At 39.4% G+C, this 19937-nt stretch overlaps 1 protein-coding gene across 1 annotated transcript in view; it reads left to right on the top strand.

The window, feature by feature from the left end:
* grid1b (glutamate receptor, ionotropic, delta 1b) overlaps positions 1-19937 on the top strand; it is a gene marked incomplete at both ends in the record, with an annotated part of 235998 nt that overhangs the window by 109594 nt on the left and 106467 nt on the right. Inside the window, one exon of the mRNA XM_079477048.1 lies at positions 7505-7789. Coding sequence (XP_079333174.1) covers positions 7505-7789 — 285 coding nt within the window. The remainder of the gene's footprint in view (positions 1-7504; positions 7790-19937) is intronic.

Genomic DNA, 19937 nt, shown 5'->3' with positions numbered 1-19937 from the left:
GTGCTTAGCCAAAAGAGTAGCCACAAGCGAAAAAATAGATAAATAACCAGAGTGTGCATGCAAACATCCTGCTGGACTTACAGACTGGGGGCTTAGTCCTCATAGAAGTGTATTTTTGTTCTGTAAAAGAGCAGTTTTTCTGTGTTGAGTGTAATAAAGTTCGTTATAAGGGAAGGAAGGAGGCAGGAACCGACGAACATTCCAACAATGAAACTTTAATTAAATAAACAATAAACACGGAAGTAACCGGCAGCCACCTCACGGTAGACTGCCGGCAATAAAACATACACAAACTAAACATATGTCCGGGCCTGGCCCTCTCTCGTCAACAGTCCTGCCGATCGTCCTTTTAAGCTCCCAATCTCCTCCGTGATAAGATGCGGGACCGGTGCGCGCACAGGATGCTTGCACTGATCACTTACGCCACCGGCCCCGCGTCACGGCTCTCGTCCCGCCTTCCTCACCACATTGAGTTTGTTTTTAGATACTTCATGACCTCTCTTATCAGGCTTGCCAGGCTGACTGTGGCTTTTATACTGTCTGCCCTAGAGTCCTCTATCCACACTAATGTGGCATCTACAAAGAATCAAGGCATGTGTCTGCCACAACTAATAGAAGGAAGGCTGTACATGGGGTCAGACTTTCTGGAGTAATGCGTTCTGGGATTGCCTAGTGGCTTACCACACAAGGCAAGCGCAGTGATCAAATACCTAGAGAGTTTCATACTTTACAAAGCATTTTAAATAATTTTTTTTGGCTCTATTAACATAAATGCGATATATTACACATAACTATGTCTTCAGAGGTGTATAAAGACATTACGTAATAAAGCCTTAGAATGAGCTATTTCTATCTACATTCACCGGGGGTCCCCTTATATTGAATTCGCCATTTGTTTCTACTGTAGCCCTAAACGGACAAACTGCTCAACAAAGCACGTTTCGTAAATACGTCATCTCCGTCGGCAAAGAAGCGAAAACGTTTCGACATATTAGTTCTGATCCAGCCACCAAAGTCTCCGAAAGGGAGGGATAATGTACTTAAGTTTATGAGGTTTGTTTATTTCATTAATTAATAATTAAATACACTTATTTTAGTGTGTAGTGTATGTTGCTGATCAACTTGGCGGTTTGAGGCAAGGAGGTGATCGAGGCAAGCAGGAATCCTTTTAAATCTGCAGTCACACCTCTGTCACACCGTTCCATTGACTTCCATTGATATTCCATTCATATTTTTTTGTATTTGGCGCTCGTTTCTACAGTGTCTCCGATTTGTCAAAACGTCTCTTAAAACTTTTGCTACAGATGCCAAAAAACGCAGAAAACGTAATCCAGTCCGAATTTTTTTATGACGGACAAAAATATCGGAGGCAGTATGAAAAAATTATTGACACAACGTGAGGTCGTATTTATTTTTCAACGTGCGGAAATTTAGGACGCATATTTCAGCCTTCAGACTGTATTACTATGTCACGTGATTATTGATAAACTTAGAAAATGACCAAACATACAAAGACTTTCACACTGAACATAATACACATAATAATCATAAAAGTCCATATCAATATATGTTATTTGTGTGTGTGCGTGTGTGTGTGCAAGCAATGACGGACATGCTCCACAGTCTGTAGCCTTTATGGTCATGGAGGATCTTCGTGACAGTGTTGTTCATGAGATCATTTTAGCCTCACACCCACAACAATGGCATCATGGAATCAATGCAAGAACATACAAGCAAAAAAATGTATCCTTGAATCAGCCATATACACACACGATCTGGCATTTATGTTGTATAGAGCTTTCAAATTCTCCCTTTTGAGTTTCTTACTGTGCTGGACGTCACAGACTCATGTCCAATTTTCTTTTCAGGACGCAAGAATAAAGAGCAATAATTTACCATGAAAGACCAACGTGTAGTGACTGTGGGCTTGTGAAGCATATCTTTCAAGAACTGAATTGAAGTCTTCATCATTTCTTCAACAATTGCACTACATGGACCACAATTAGGGAACACGTAGACAACAAAGAACACAATGTAAAGAAGGATGATTTTGAACTTTCTTTTGCTGCCCCACCGTACCACCAATGTAATTAATATAATTAATTAGGCTCCTATATCGACGTGAAGGTTAGGGGCCAACTAACTCATTACATCCAGCGCTTTGTGATCTTCCACTTCACAATGCGAGCTTCACATGGCTGTCTTTGCCTGTTTCATCCAGATAATCTGGGCCTTTGTGTGGTAAAACCCATTTTCTCACATCAACGAGGCCATGTGCGGCTTTGATTTAAATTCGCAGGTGTTGCTGCCACCTCTTTAACGGCCCACGCCAACTGGAAAAACTCGCAGGGTCGATGCCATATTCTCCCGTAGAGTGGCAGGATGTTTCATCTCAACTTCATATTTGCATGAGGAGCTCGCTATTCAAACGACTATTCGCTCTCACAGTAATCAGTGTTGCTAACGCTCCGTGGCAACTGTTTTGAAAAAGGGGATTTGAATGCCACGGTGGAAGAAAATATGAAAGCAGATTAAAAAAGTTTTAAATTTTATTTGCTGTGTACGTAAACAAGCATCTAGAATACCTCTAGAGTTGCAGTCCAATTGTATTAAAGGAGTTCACCTTCAAACATTCCAAACATCCAACATTCTGTCATTATTTACACGCCCTCTAGTTTATTCTAACCTGTATGACTTTCTTTCTTCTGAAGAACAGAAATGAAGAAATTTTGAAAAATGTTTGTTACAGAACAACACAGACCTATATATCTATATGCAATAGGCATATTATCTCAAATACTCTGTAAACTGAAAAAACTATAAAATTATAAGATATATTTTCTTTTTAAATTGTTGTGTTTTTCTGTCATTTACAGTTTTTGACCGTATTTCAAAACTGAAATTTAAACTGTAAAATAACGGGTTTTCCCTGTAAAGTTACATTTCCCCCCTGTTTTGTTGTCAATTTGCGGTCTTTGACCCCAAAAAATTAAAAGAATGTTTTACATTTTACGCGGAAAATTATCTGTTTTTTAATAGTGTACAGTCAGGCTGTAGGTGAGCAGTTCAGCAAGTTTTGAGTCTCAATCATGGACTGGATAGAAACTAGAAAGTTTCAAGATTCTATCCCGATAAACTGTATTATTTAAGGCAAACGTCACTATGAATGCCCAAAAGAAAAACGCACGGAGCCTAAACACCAGAAAAATATGAGGGATGAATCTCACCAGTCAAACTTTTACATTCCCAAAAGTGATTCCTTTCTTCAGGCAAACAGCCTAAATCCAGAGAGGGAACTTTCTTTATTCTGATACGTAGCGAGTTTCATTTCTTAATGCCTTCAATCTTTCTAACTAGACTGCACCGAGCTCCCCAAGTTTCCCCCCAAAGCCAAAAGCGCTTCCACGGGTCCCTTTAGGTAACGGCTCTTATAAATCCTTCCCTGATGTAAAGGCCCACTGCTTTAAAAATAAAACAGAGGCGAAAATACAACCATTTGCGAGAAAGCTTTAGAGCAGCTCATTCATCACTAACGTGAAGGTAAAAAGAAACACATTATCTTTTCACTCCTTACAATACATATTTTCTTCTGCATTCAATATATATGACAGACGCATAAAAACGTAGTTTTAAAGAAACTATAACTCCACACTCTTGCCACATCATGTGCCGTTCTCTTTGGAGCGTTTACGGTAACTGTAGCGAATTGTTCTTCATTTCTCAAATGACTCCTGCTGTATTGAAAAAGCATTTTCCCTGTCCACTAAACAGATGTCTTTAATGAGTTTAGTCCAGAGCTTAAAGAAACAGGTTTGAGAAACGTTTTTAAAGAGACAACTTCAGAAAGACATATTTATTCAAACCATATGTTGAACGAATTTGGTGAATTTGTTTGGTTATGAATAAAGGGGTACTTCGGAACTTTTACCTCTATCGTCATCTCTGTTCGATGAAATTGCCGATTACTAATTTATCTTTACATGGGTTGTTAAAGCAACAATTCCAGCAAAATCGACATTTTAACTTTAAAATAAAACATTATTCTCATTATTGTAAGTTAACCATTGTGAATTGAAGTATGTTTAAAGTATTGAACCCCCCTAGACACCTCAAAATCAACAGTGTGATTTTAATCATTTTAGTTCATCCATTGTAATTGCAGACATTGTATTATCTCTTTTCTTACCATACCTACGAACTATTGAATTGAAGCTTTGTTCATTTTTGAAGGTAATTTTCAGTGGCATTGCAGTCTTACTGTTAATAATCTCTCTGTATTGTTTAGTGTTCTTACATCAATAGTGTTTACAAGTTGATTATCTGCCATGATTTCTTCTCCAGGCCGTGTCTCAAAATGACATTTCAATATCTCTCCACTAAGACCTGAGATTCTCCGAGATTCATCCATCTATTGATCGCGTTGTATAAAACTTTTCATTACTTCTCCCCCAAGCTGTGAAAGAGATTTGAGTTTAACACAAAGAAAACTTTGTCTTCTTGATGTTTCACAAGAAATGACTGAAAAAAAATGTGCGATTTAAAGTTAAACGGAAATTGAACCTGGTTTCTCTGGTTAATACAAATCCCTGCTGTTCTTTTTTATTTATTTTAGAACAAAGAAAACACGTGTTTGTCTTATAATCGTTCATCAATAAGTTGCTCTTTTCATATCACTTCACAAGTTGTCAGACTTGGTTTCAACCCCTCCCTTTAAAGGACCCGTGTGTTTTTTTGGAGGATCTAATGACAGAAATGCAATATTATATATAAAACTATGTGTTCAGAGGTGTATAAATCTTACCTTAGAAAGAGCTATTTCTATCTACTTACACCCTTACATGGAATGTTGTTTTTACAGTAGCTCTTAAACAGACAGACCGTTCTACAGAATCTGCTGCAATCTCTTTCGGGAAAGAAGTGAAAATGTGATGAAATCTAAATCCTCTCTCTTCCTCCACCGTGCTTCAAAAGGAAGGGGTTGAATAAATGCGTGTGGTTGCAATTCACAACCTCACCACTAGATGCGCTTAAATTTTACACACAGCACATTTAAACCACTGGGGTCCATACTGTAATGGAAACCCACTATATAAGATCCAATCAATTCCTTATAGATAAAATGTAGTCGACACACTTTAATTGAAAGAATTGAGCAGTCTGTAACATTTGCTTATACATCGGCATCTGTTTAACCTTACTGAACATTCCAGCAAAATTGTACCTAACAACTTATATAAATCATTATAAGCTTACCGTTGTGAATCAGGGTGTGTTAAGGAGACCGTTATGAACACGGATCTTTATATATTTGAACCAAAAACAAGTTAAAGATCATAGCTTTGGCGTTTACTGGTTACAAAAGAATGTGAATGTTTAAAAGTAGTGCAGAAATGCATTTAAAGGGCAGTCTAGACACGCTGTAATTGGAGTTTCAACCGGGCCTCATCTTCATGAACTCCACAGCTTTAGGGACAAAGAATATAAGACTAAAGTTAAAGACATAATGAGACTCACCTCTTTGTAGACGCACTTAAGTTAGAGGCTTGTTATTTTGCTGTCGTAAGCTTTATACTATTCATATACTAACAGGATTAGGTATGAACTCATTAAAACATGATGATTAAATCAGAGCGATATGAATGACTAGGTTTTGTTCATTACAAAGTTCCAAGGAGAAACTTACGGAGCTTGGTTTCTTGGCATTGCTCTTGCAGCAAAATAAGATGTGCGTATATCAGAGGCCGAATAAATGAAATTCGGACATAGGGTCAATGTCCAGGTTGTTTCATGACACTGAACTTATTAACACAAAAGCAAGGATTTGAATTAAGATGAAGTCAAATTAAAACTCAATTAGCTGCGATTAATACAAAGGCAGACAATCAGTATCAAATTGTGTCAGCGATTAAGTGTTGAAACGACGGCGTCTTTCATTGAGAGTAAATTCCCCCCTTCCTTGGATGATGTGCTGTTCTATATTTTAATCTAAAATTGAATTACTGAAGGCTGAATTAAGAGGTTTAAAGACTGTTATAAAATTGGAAACAAAATGGGATTTTGGTAATCTGTAAAGACAAACTCTTCTTTGTACTCGCTTGTTATTTCAAGCATTTGTGGAAAATCAACTACCTTGATGTTGCCCTTGGAACACAAGGTCTACTGCCATACAAGGTTTCAGTTTTCCACTGCCTGGTTTGCTTTTCTATTTAATGACCCTCCCAATGGTCTTGAAGACCTTCAGAAATAAGTATCTAACCTATCACAGTCCATAGATGTACTGCTTTTTTAATACAATCTGATTTTGATATAGTGGCTGATAAAATCTGAGATTTCTTACTCACTGGGATTTATATCCGATTCAAAGAAATTGTATTTTATGATTCTTTTTTCATTGAGAATTGCCTCAGTTCTTGTGTCCATACAATGGATGTAAAAACGGGACATTGCAATTTGCTTTCCAACATTCAAAATAGCGTCATATAGTTTGAACTGACGTTTAGAAATGTCATGTTTGGGCAAACAGGGTTCTGGGTTGGTTACCGGGACATGTCAATGAAGTCCTCCCTTGTATTGTAATGCTCTCATCTCCATTTATGGCTATAGGGTTTCTTACTTAAAGTCATATTCAATTCAAACTTGTTGTGACCTAAATCATGCAGTCAGTGGGGGATTCTCCATTTCAAATTCTCTTGTCTGGCACAAAACGTCATCTGTGTTTGGGACTCAGCAGCTGCCAAGGGCTTAACCAAAGTATTTCTAAAGCTCTGGCATTTACAGAAAAGTTTGTCTTCCCATAGAATAGACCTCTTCATAATACTCAAAGCGTCAACAATTATTTAGCTCTTCAAAAGTGCTACACATTGCCAAGTCATGTGCACTCTTTAATGCCAACAAAATAAAAGCAATGATGGGCTTTTGAAATAAGGCAAGGTCCAGTTCCTGCATTCATATTCCAGTTGTTAATACAGGCATGTTGAATATGTGGACTCATTCTCACGTTTTATTTTATTAGTTTTTTTTTCTGTGATTATCAACGCTATCACAGTTATTCTCTGCTTAGAAATCTATTCAGATAGTAGTTGTTTCTCATAAGGACGTCTGCAAACAAAATCTGCACGGTTCCTTGGTGATAAAACTCATTCATTCAGACAAACGAAGATTTACCGTGTCGGTGTAGGATTTGTAATGCCGCGAACCCAGAAAATGCCCTTTTCACGTGTTCAGTCACATGAAAATTGGCACGTATATAATAATAATGGAATAAAGGAATAAAATCTATATTTTTAAATGCCAATATTGTCCCTATGAGAAACAATTACCGTATGAATAGGGCTTTAGGCTCTGCCTCACTTGCCTCCTCCGAGAAAACGCCCCGATAGAAATGATCCACCCCATTAACAGCAGATCTGTTTGATTAACGTCCATTGTTTCAGCTCTAAAAACTCTTTGAAACCGGCTGAAGAGCCCGAGCTAATCAGTTTATCTCTATTGCTTTATCTTCCAGCATGTGAACTGATGACACAGGGGATCCTGGCTCTGGTCACATCTACAGGTTGCGCCTCAGCCAGCGCTCTACAGTCCCTGACAGATGCCATGCACATACCACATCTTTACGTCCAGAGGAACGCTGAAGGATCGCCCCGTACTGCCTGCCAACTCAACCCAAGTCCCGACGGAGAACGCTACACGCTCTCGGCACGGCCACCTGTCCGTCTAACCGATGTAATGCTGACGTTGGTCGGTGAGCTGCGCTGGCAGAAGTTCATCGTCTTCTATGATAGTGATTATGGTGAGTGATTCAACAAATGTTTAGCATTCCACTTCTTTTGGATAGCATGTTTTACCATTTATTAAATTATGTATTGGTCATTTTCCTGATGGTTTACTGATCGGTTTTTAGTTGTAAGTGGTTTGATCTTTTCATGCTGTTGAGCTTAGATGAAGGACCTGCGGGTGTACACTGTATCTGTTATTCATACTGTATATGCTGACTTACAAAGAATTTATAAAATTTGAATAATAGAGACCTTGCCATTGATTTAGAACTTCCAAGTTGATCTCGTGAAAATGAGGACATTACACTCAATTTTTAGGACCATCTTTTTTTGGTATTGTGACAGTTTTTTATTTCTGTTCGGAGGAAAACTGTGTCCGTAGCGCAAAATGTTCATTGTGAATTATCTCAATTTGTTCTCTTAAATATACTGTCGTAGTGTGTTTGTAGTTTGACCTGTGAGAGCTCCACACAGGTGCAGCACATGAAGAAAGGTACTCAGATGACTCACATTAAATTTACTTCATTCCCATGATAAAGACAGACAATGGGTAGGCGCAGAAGATGTAAGCGAGATGTACTATGGGCATCCGCTCATCCATTCAGAGCAGCTGTATTTAGCTAAATCACTCACTTTGAGAAGTATTCAGTAAGCTGTTCATTGCGAGATTCGTTTGAGATCGTACAGTGGAAGAGGATATGATAATGGCAAGGAATTGTTTTTATTTCCAAGTGGGTCACCCAAATGAAATGAGAATGGTACACGCAAAACTGTGAACAAAATGAAGAGACCCACATAGGGTAATGTCTTCTATTAATAAGCTCCAAATCTGGTCAATGGACATGTCAAGCCATCAGAGTCTCAATGGAATCCGTGACATTGTCACGAACTGGAATCTATTAATTCGAGGGAATGAATTTCGCCCTTTTTTCGTGTCAGTCATCAAAAAAAAAATTCGTGTCACCCAACACGACTTTCAATCCAAAATATTTGAATACACGAAATCTTTCACATGTATAAATATACATCAACATAATCTGATGGCAATTCATACCTATTTTACAAGGTGGCTCATTCATGTGAATTCCTGTTTCCTACGATCTCATTTGTATGTTATGATTTCACTTTTCCCCGTGACGTTAGGTTTAGTGGCGGGGTTAGGGTGGCATTTATCGTTGCTTTGACACCTTGTAAAACTGGCGTTTTTAGCAAAGTTAGCCTTTCCGGCTATGATTGGTGAGGTAAGGTGTTGGTTAGCTAACTCCTAAAATATTTACGCCTTCTATTGATATCAGGTCATAAATATATGGTATGAATGTACAGACACACGTGGTCTGTGTATTGAAAGTCTTGAAAATATTGACAATACAGTTGTTATGCAACATATATTAAATATACACATACAGGCAAACGTTGTCACTTTGATCAGAATTTATAGAATGACCAAAATCAAGCTGTTTAGATTATTATCCTGGCTCAACTATGCTCGTGTTCAGAGAAAACAGAGAAGAAAACTGTAACTATAACATTCATACACTCGATACTCACTTACTCCGGTGACAGAATGGTTATTAGTCGTATATTGAGGTGTGAGTCACATAATTTATCAGATGTACAAGGGGCGAGAGTTGTTTAAGATTAGTAGTTACTTTGCAATTGAGCATGCACAGAATAAATTATACTGAATGTATATGCAGCTATGTACGGTATGCCAAGCACTTCAATTAAGAACATTCAGAATTTGGATATGAATCAGAGCAAAACATGTAACCAGTTAATGAGAGACACATTTGTGAGAGACACACTCTGCACTGGTATAAATGCGTGTTGTCCTTATTAAACACTGAGCTGGCATAAAGCGATATTGAACACCATTTGGTGTTAAAGCCTGATGTTTCTGTCGGGGCTAATTGGATATTTTTGGCACACATTTAATCCTTATGGAAAACACAGGCTTATTCCACTGCTGTTGGATAAATCTAAACAACATTCAAATGATCACAGACACACTATAAGATAAAGCAGTTATGGAGGCCTTGACTTAACGATATGCATATAAATCTAATGTACTTTATTGCAGTAGGATAAATATGTTTTTTAATATGTGTTCTCCTAGACCGAAATGTCTGAATCAGAGACGTTTCTCCTCAGGAATAAGACCCCAATAGCCTCATGTGTCTCCTTTAGAGTTTAAAAAGACATTTGTCTTTATACCTTATATTTATGTGTTTTATGCTTTAACACATTACCCTTATAGCTTTGTAATCTAAGTGAATAAGATCATTCGTGTCTATTGCTTTTATCTATCCCAAAGATAATTTTTGTAGAATCTAAGTTAATACTTTGCAATAAAATATTCCCTTAGGTTCCCTCTTTAAATTGTATTCCCTGCTCACTTGTCTAACCACTTTATTTCCACAGTGTCATTCAAAAACGTATAATTTCCAAGCCGGTAGACAAAGTCAGTAAATATGTTTGCACACGAGATGTAAAGAGATCACCAGCTTTGGTCTGATTAAACCTCCGAATCGCTGCCTGTTAAACAAGCCCGTTTTCTGGTTTTGCCAGCTCTCACCTCAACAAAATGATAAAATACTGCTTTGTTTGAGACAGAACAGTGAGGTGCTTTAGTTTGGAGTGCTTTTTACTTCGCTCAACACAATACAACACCGTGGCGCGGGAATAATGTGAACGTCTTCACAGAAATCACTTTACATCACACAGCTGCGGTATTTACGTGTTGTTACAAAAGACACACAGCATGGCATGTACCCAAGTTCCAGTATTAAGCGCTCGCCTCTTGTCCGGGGAGAGGGCCCCGGATCCGGTGTGTGCCTGGACTCAGGTGGTATAGTACAGACACTGGGGAAAGTGCGCCTGTGCTGTGAAGCCATATATCACGCCCGAGTGCAGTAGTTGCCGCATGAAGTGAACAGTTTTCAAAAGTAGAGAGATTGTACTCACCCGGCTTCTGCTCCAGCAGATGATATGAATGCTTTAATACAGTGCTTGAATTGAACCACTTCAGGTAAGTCTCTCGGACAGCACGACACCGACCGCACCACTCTGTGCTGCAGGAAGCGCAGCAGGATGAGAAGAGACACCACTTACAGGGACAGTAGTGGTTGGTGCTCTTCCCTGAGTGACCGTGCTCACGACTGCGGGAGACAGGTCACTCAGGATCTCCTCGTCTCATCCAGGGGCCAGACATGGAGGTTCCAGAGGTCTGGGCTCGGGTGCCAAACTGTGCCCTTCCTAAAGGGAATCGGCCAGGGGGGAGTGGTCGTCAGAAGACTGATTGGGCCAATAGGGCGTATCTAGCAGAACTTGATGCTCCTCTTTCCTGGCTCTGCACAGTACCTGTGCTAGGAGGCTCACTGGGGGTAAGGCGTACTGCAACTTGTCCTGTGGCCAGCTGTGCACCAAGGCCTATGTGCTGAGGGGGGCCTCGGTCAGAGAGTACCCAAGCGGGCAATGGGAGGTGCGCAGGAAGGCGCACAGGACCACCTGTGCCTGCTGGAACTGCTCCCAATGAGCTGGACCACTAGGGGGATGGAGTCGCCATCCTCCGCGGAGCGTGACCGGTCGAGAGAGCACGTCGGCCGTCTGATTGTTGTTGTCTGGAATATAAATGGCCAGCAGGACCACCCACCGCTGACTCCAGAGGAGGAGGCCTGAGACTTCCTGCCCATTGCACACTGCACCCCAGCCGAGCAGGGAGGCGTCTGTCATACCACGACACACTCACCACCTGCTCTAACAGCCTAGAGAAGGACATGTCTGTCCAAAGGGGATAGGGTGCGCCGGCAGAGAGACATGATGGGAACATGCCTTGTGCGGGAGTGCCAAGCTCTCCAGTGAACCCGACTCTCAAGCCAAATACTGAATGAAGCAGTCTCTTATGCATCATATGAGACCGGGTCGATAACCACAAACTAATCCTGGAGTCAGACTCCAGGATGCGCTTCTGCATCAACTTTCTGAATGAGAGCCTGTGAAGGGTCTTGTTCAGAGTGCGCAGATAGGATGGGACCCAGTTCCTGCATAACCACTGGGTCACGTTTTCCCTCATCTAACTGCTTCAATGCCTTAGCCTGTTGGACCTGCAGGATGGCTATGACGTGTGCGCGATGACCGAGCTCATCTGCCGTGAACCAAGAGTCCAGCCGTTAGCTGTGGTGAAGGCAGTGCCCGGGCAAGCTCGGCTGACATCTCCGCGTCGGCCTTGTCCTGGGCTCGACCGGCTGTAGCCGGGAGATGCAGGGAGTCCTCAGCGTCTGATGCCGGATGTCTTGAAGACACCTCTGACCGAGTTCCACTTATCTGTGTCATAGACCCAGTGGGAAGAATCAAAGATCGCTCAGCATAAGCCGAAGAACAAAAAGGTGAGTGAATGGGCTGTCCCTTTCACCAAGTTCATTGGCCTTTTCAAAGCATAATCGGATATGATAGGTTATCAAGTCAAACCCCATTCTTTCAGTCTCGACACAACGTCGAGAGACCGACAGAAAGGGAACTGTGAAAATATTTAGCATACTTGTACGGATCAGACCTGTGGCCCTTCTGTGTGGCTGCAGCCTTTTAAATCCAATTTGTTTAAATTGACAAATTTCTACATTAGCCAACACCAAAATATGAAGAATAAAAGGTTGAAATTAGTGCAACATCTTTATTTTTTCATAAAGGCGCTGACATTGATACAGACCCTTGCTCACATGCAATATGCAGCACATCCATGTCCTCTGAATAACATTGTCTCCGATGAGCAAAGGCATTTAAAACAAGGAGAAGAAATGGGACATCTATTCAAATTAAGCCTTTTGTTGGACCTTATTGGAAGCAGATGGGGCTGGGCTCTGGCAATCCAGGGCTGAGCCTAGACCGGACTCCCACTGACAGCTGAATGATGATGATTAAAGAGAGACCTTGGATTGTCATGTAGTCTCGTCTGTCCTCGTGTCTCCTTTTTGTTCTCTGTTCACTGTCACACACACATACGCACCATCTAGTTCTCTAACATCAAACACACCCAAGAACAAAAACACACACAGCCAGGCTTGTGAAATGTGTCCCGCTCCCTTCCTGAGACGCTGATATCTGTTTCTCTGAGAGTGTTTCTCTTCCTCGCCACAGCCCAGCAGGGTGAAGGATGTATCAAAGCTCCATCCATTTGACAACTGTGACCACTCGAAATGCAATAATTTCTGTATCACCTACAAATGAATAAAAAAGGAAATAAAAACACTAACAGCATGCAGGTCTAACGGGAGTCGCTCGGCCGTCCACAGCGCTATAACTTTCACAGTTTGCTGTTGATGTATTATTCCAAAGCGTTCTCTCACACATGACTTCATCCCTATTTCTTCACAGTAGGGCTTTTTTCAGTGACTGTCATTCACTAGTAGTTGATTCCTTCCCTCGAAATTCTGCATTTTTGTGCAGCCATTGTTTCTTACACAGGAGCATTTATTTAGCAAACTTCTTGCATCACAACCATCTATAACACCAGAGAGGGAAAGCGCCAGACTGGAGTCTTTCTACTGTGTGAGGTCTAAATCATACAGTACTTTATGTACAGTTAGTGCATAATAATGTGTAAGCTGTGAACACTCAGTTTGAAGCATTTTTGCATTGTGAAATGCAAATAGCACAATTTATAACAGTGCATGAATGAGTTGCCTTTAAGGGGTACTACCACGGTGATGTATAAATACATGTACTACAGGAATTCATGCTTACGATCAATTTTCCCAAGAGCAAACAGGTTATGCTGAATGCTTCGCATTTCATCAGTGCCAAGGTGCAAGACGACCGCCAGCTCTGATACTTCACCGGTACTGTTAGTGCAAGGAGAAGACCACACAGCATTGCTGCAATGTTTTAGATGCTGTAGTTATGATTGGACATTGGCTTTAAAATCGTCTAAATACATGGAATTTTTTTAAATGTCAACTGATAAAAGATTTGTTCTGGGTTGATAGCCGTTGTAACACAGTAGGCCTATGCTTTGTTGTAGAGAATACATTTCATTTAAACGTTTCAATTCATCTTTGCATCTCACAGGCAACTCATAAATAAATGGTATTGTTGGTAGAGAGGTACGAATGCACATCTTTATAAGTATGTTTGCAAATGTACATTTTTGCTTGCTTGAACACTTAATTAAAGTACGATAGTCACAATAATTCTTCCATGAAACACAAGATGTTTTGCGGAATGCTTTCACATTATTGGAAAATGGACGTTTCATTATGGGAAGCACATGCAACATTTTCAGCTAATAAACCTACCTGATTTTATGTGAATGTACAAGGTAGGTAATAGAGTACCTCAGAGATTTGTTTTAAGCGCCGTGCTGGATCCCTCGACCAAAAGCCTATGCATATTACCCATGGACTTTTGAAAGATTGCAAAAAATAAAAGACCGAAATGTGTAAAATTCATGAACATTTTTGTTAATCAAGATAATCTTTACAGATTATAGCTGTTTTTGAAGCCTTAATTACAATTGGCAGAAGTAAAAAGCTAACACGATGCTATAAACAGACTACACTGCGGTCGCTCGGTATGGCGATGGAACCTGAAGTGTTAAAATGATAGCTTGTAGAAAATAAAAGATATGGGGTGTGCATACAAAAAATATATGTCATCTCTGAGGTACTCTTTTAAAGAGCAAAAACATATATAACGGTGATGCCCCTCCCCTAAACCCAACATCGCTGGTGAGTAAACAAATCGTACTAAAACATACAAATAAGATTGTATGAATTCATACGTATTAGCCACCTAAAATAGTTACAAATTCCGTGTTGAGCTTAGAATATTGTGTAGCAAAATGGGTCATTCTGGGTCTAATCAATGGACATAGCTAAGGTCATTTTCCACATATTTTAGGTTTAATTGTGTTTTTGTGTCTTAGTGTATTATAAATTGACACTTTAGCATATTTTGATCTTTCAAAACTCATGTAAATGTATTTCGTTTGTGTTAATGTTTTTGAAGTCATAGAAACTGATGCTGCTGGTCGGTTTGGCCACTTTTGTTGTGTTTTCCATGCATGGGAGGTTTGTTTTGGCCTTGTTTGGATCTGCATTATGCAGTTCATGATTCAATTTGTCTCATCATTTTAGCTCCGTAAGTGGGGTGAGGTTTTAGCATTTTCAGCAGGCTGATGGTAATTTCCACCAGAAGGGCTTTCTTTGAAAGTAATTCTGCTCTAATTGCACGTAAATGAAGGCATTGCTCACCACGCAAATGAATGAATTGCTCATTGACACCCCTCACTCTTCATCATCTTTAATTCTTAATCAGGAGTTATTTTCAGAATCCACTCAGTTTGACAGCTCATGCATATTTAGGCAAATGTGTATAAGGGCGAATTAACGTACAGAAAATCAGAATTGACTCAATTATGCAGGTTGACAAAGCTCAGTTCAGCGATTGGATATTATTTTTACAGTATATATGTTTTTATTACACGCTGGAATAAATGGATGGAACACACCATGGCCACACTTGGCTAAAGGTATACTGTAGCTATTATACAGGATTTCCAAAGAACAGTAGGTCCAAAGAAAACAAATGTTCATGCTACACAATGGCACAGAGAGGTTGACAACTCCTGGGGACACACTGTTCTGCATATCTCTGTTATCGTAAATGTCCAGAGTTGAGAACCACTGATATAGAATATAGTTGAAATAGAAGTCAGATATGGAAGTACCTGGCTGATCTGAACCCCCGCTGAACACCTTTAGGATTAATCATCAAAAGTTTTCCCATAAATCAGGTGTAATGTCTTGATTTTTTCTCCCTCCTCGCCCTATCCGGATCATTCCAACCTCGACTTTCATTCGTATGTATACTTTGTAGTATCTCTAACTTGAATCTAGTATTTAGTGACTCTTGATAATTCTCATTTCGAACTCATGAAGTCTCAGTAATTATCCATGATCTTGAACTGCAAAACATGTTGACCCTGAAGCACTCGGCCAACTCAAGATGTGCACCATCCGAGCATTTCAATTATTTTTTTCTTTTCCTCACGATAAATTAAGATAATCCCGAGACATAACATTAAATGTGTCCGGTCCACCTCTTACAATTCAGGAGGTGATTTGTTATCTCTAATTAAGCATTCAATGAACCCGCGAGTGACATTGTGTGGACACCTGCTGCTCCAGTGGCTGGTACCTTTGTGTTTGCCTTCACCCTTTGATGCTTTTTTCCTCATTTTAAATCTAATTGGGCAGGAAAAAATGTGTGCAAAGACACGAGTGAGACGAAGGGATCATTATATGCTCGCCTATAAGACCAGTGACAGCTTGGTCATTTGTGTTTAAGGAAAAGTGAAATCTGTGTAGCAGATGCTTTGAGCATACTTAACATCTGACTGCAACGTCACCGAATACAACCATTGCAGTGCCGCAATAGATTCGTGATGGGCTTGAATATGCAAATCCTTGAAAGTGACAAACTGTCTGAATACCTCGTACTTCCACCGATGCAGATGGAACTTACTAAACTTATCTCCGTCCCCACTCCAACTTCATCCACCATTAGTGGAGAGAATCAAAGTGAGCAAATATGCAGCTCTGTACTAAACTCTAGAAACTGTATTTAACATTTACCTCATCATAAAGGATGAGGTTCTGACACCCAAGATGCAATTTTATGAATCTAGGGTAAAAATAAAACAAGCCTGTTGTTGGCTTGTGTTCTCTGAGAGCAGAGTGATGTCAGTGACATTTTAACTTTGATCTAGTCCTGCTCTTGTCTAGAAAGCATAAACCATGAAAGTGATTTATTAAGAGCATCTTCTTAAGAAGACGATACTATTTTACACGCCCATCTAGGACTGACTGCTTTTGCACTGTTGGTTGGAATCGACCACTTGCTTTCATTATTGTTGAAGCAAGCGTGACCACATTATCACTGCGGGTAGGCAATCGCCCAAGCCTGACAGAGATTATTTAAACCGTTTTTTATCATCATCATTATCTAATGTAAATACACGATTTACCAGTACATTGAGGGCTGGCATCTGTAAATTGCAATTGTACATCACACACCTGTGATACATTGTATTGCTCATATATACTAGAGAACTGTTTTCATATTATCTATGCAATTTATGTACAGTATTTGTGAATGATTGCTTTGCATCTTTGCATGAACCATTTCATTCCAGCCAAACTGCACTCCTTTCTGAAAATAAACACCGAAATGTTTCCTTCCCACCATTTCTTGATTTACTTCTTATCTCTGTCTCGGTGACACGTACATGTATCTAGCACGTACATAGATCATTCTTATTCTCCCAACCTGAGCAACATTGATCGATGGCATTGGCCTCAATTCTTCTTTTTTGAAAGTCAGGTGTCTTCCAGGAATGCAGTCTTCAGGAAAAGGAGTGTCGTGGCTTCCTCTGTAGCACAGCTAGATTAGGCTAAGGCTGGTAATGAGAGCGAAGAAAAGTTCTGTGTCTTCTCTCAAATGGCTCTTTGCAGGGAGAACGCCATTAGGCTTGTATTAGGTGCATGATTGTTTTTGGCTCACTCAGAGGGAGCAAACTCTTCCCCTGGCCTTTTTAAATGCCTGTTGTGGGTAGTTATCACCATTTCACAGCATATGAAGTACATGGTGCTTCAGTGCAATGGTGCAAAATGGTGTCTGTATGGTTCACTTTTAGACATTTGGAGTTTTTGCAGAACAGTTTTGAGGATTTGATGGCAAACGTTTAAGGAACTATTGGGATCTGATGGGGAGGAAACTCCTGGCTTTGTGTAGCAACTGCTGCTCTCCATATTCTGTGTAGCAAAAATAAATTTTTAACAGGAACCTCAATCATTTTCTCAGGTATGATTTTAACATCCTGAGCAAGGTTGCATTAAGGTGTATTATTGTTATTAATGTGATTATAGTGACCCTGGATCAAAAGACCAGTCTTACGTAGCACGGGAACAAATATACATTATTTGGGTCAAAATGATCGATTGTTCTTTTATGCCAAAAATCATAAGGATATGAAGTAAAGATCATGTTCCATGAAGATATTTAGTAAATTTTCGACCCTAAATATGTATAAACACTTTTTTGGAGTGGATGGCCCGCTACAGTATCAATATTATAATACTCAGATTTTTTTGGCAGAGCTTTAAACGGTTATATCTCCGCCATTTATTGTCATATCTTTACAATCCATACATTAACAGAAATATTTTTTGTCATATCCTTACAAACCTTACATCAATACATCAGCTTTCGGGTCTCTCTTTTCAAAATCGAAAAATTTACCCATAAGATTGGTTTTGTTGTCCATGGTCACATTTTTAATACAGTTGTACAAAAATCTGTTACTGAAGGCCATGTGACTTGCCATGTAATTCTAGGTTTTAATTGGCTGGTAATTTTATTAGCATAAAAAACTAGCATTTAAGATATGCAATAAAATTGACCCCTGTTGAATTTACCAGCAGTTTCTGGAATAAAACTTTCAAAAGAAAAATATTTTAAACAGTAAATTCATTAGCAAGAAGATAGTCCTTAAATAATTAGCTACTTGGTTGTTTAAACTTGTATATTTAATTGCTTAAAAGCTGAAACGAACACAAATAAGCCTTTAAGCAAAACATTTTTGTATTGGCAAAAAAGACACTAAATCAAATAAATTAGATCACTTAAAAGGTTCATATTCGTCAGCTCTTACAGTCGCATTATCTTTTGTTTTAGCATGCAACTCAAATGTTTTCATTAAATAAGTAATCAGAAAATATTTTTACATGTATGCTGCTCGAATTTATTATTATAAGAATCATCTTTTTAAAATGGACCTTAGCGATGTTCATCGGCCGTTTGACGAACTCCAACGCAACGTCATGCCAAAATCATAACTATTTTACGATGTGGCTAATTTTAGCCATTTCTTGTAAATTTGTACAATCTCATTCATAAATTTGTGTATGATTTGCTTTCACACCAGTTGTATTAGGATAAGGGTAGGGGTGAGAGGTGGGGATTCCGTATTGCTTTTCTTCTAGTTATCACACATTTTTGTATGATTCTCGAGTGGTGAGACAAAGACAGAGGACCCAGGTGCAGCCAGCGGGTAAGGGGTTAACATCTATTTAATCAATAATAAAACAAAGACCCACGTGGGGGTAACAGAACAAAAGAGGGATACAATAACATGACAGGACTAATACTAAATACACTTAAACAAGACTAAAATAAACTTTAAAGATGACCATCAAACCTACACTAACAAGACACGTGAACTCACCACACAAACCACAATGAACCAGCACAAGACAGAAGACACAAGGGCATTAAATAAGGGACCAAATCAAGAGGGGAACAGGTGAAGGGCATTAATCAATAACGAGGGTAACGAAAGGATGGGAACAAAGACGGCCCAAATCTGACAGCCCACCATGTTCTGTTCAATAAACTAGCTCAAGGGAGGTGACACAAAAAGTTACCAAAGTTCCGTGCCATCCGCCTCCCTTTCTGTCTGTCACTCAACATTGTGTTGATGATTACACTAGGAATGGTGCCCTTTCCTCCACCAATTACCTAGCGTCGTCTTCTCTTCATTGCTGAGCAGAGGTTACAGTCATAACCGAGACATATTTGAAGTCTGCAAATAAAAATGTAGTAATAAAGCACTGTTGGACATGTTTGTAGAGTTTGTGATCTCTTTTTCATTCAAGCTGATGTGAAAGTAATAAATACTGATTATTTCACTGCTGTAACTCATACATTGGTTACAGGATATATTCTCACTGGATATGCCAAAGAAATTCAATTGTTGCGACAGCACATCTCCGATACCAGGTAAACAGCATATATCTGTTGGCATAAAGATAGCTGATATATTGCAGATATAAGTACATCTTAGTAAAAGGCAATGGCTTTTCATCTTTATCTAGAAATGTCTAATCATTTTGGATGATCTGTTGATGCTCTTAATGTTGTAATCCCTCTCTCACATTCTGGAGGTGACTTCTGTACGACAGCACCCACACTTACAAATACTTGATATCCCGCCTTCAACACATCAGTAATAAAAATCTCATTAAATGCAAATCTGACATTTGCTTTGTAACCACTTCAACCTGCAGCCAGCACAGAGCTTGCAAAATATTTCAGCTGCTGTGAGTA

This window comes from Barbatula barbatula, assembly GCF_947034865.1.
Source record: "Barbatula barbatula genome assembly, chromosome: 16".
Lineage (NCBI taxonomy): Eukaryota > Metazoa > Chordata > Actinopteri > Cypriniformes > Nemacheilidae > Barbatula > Barbatula barbatula.
This window is presented reverse-complemented; position numbering and strand designations above follow the sequence as displayed.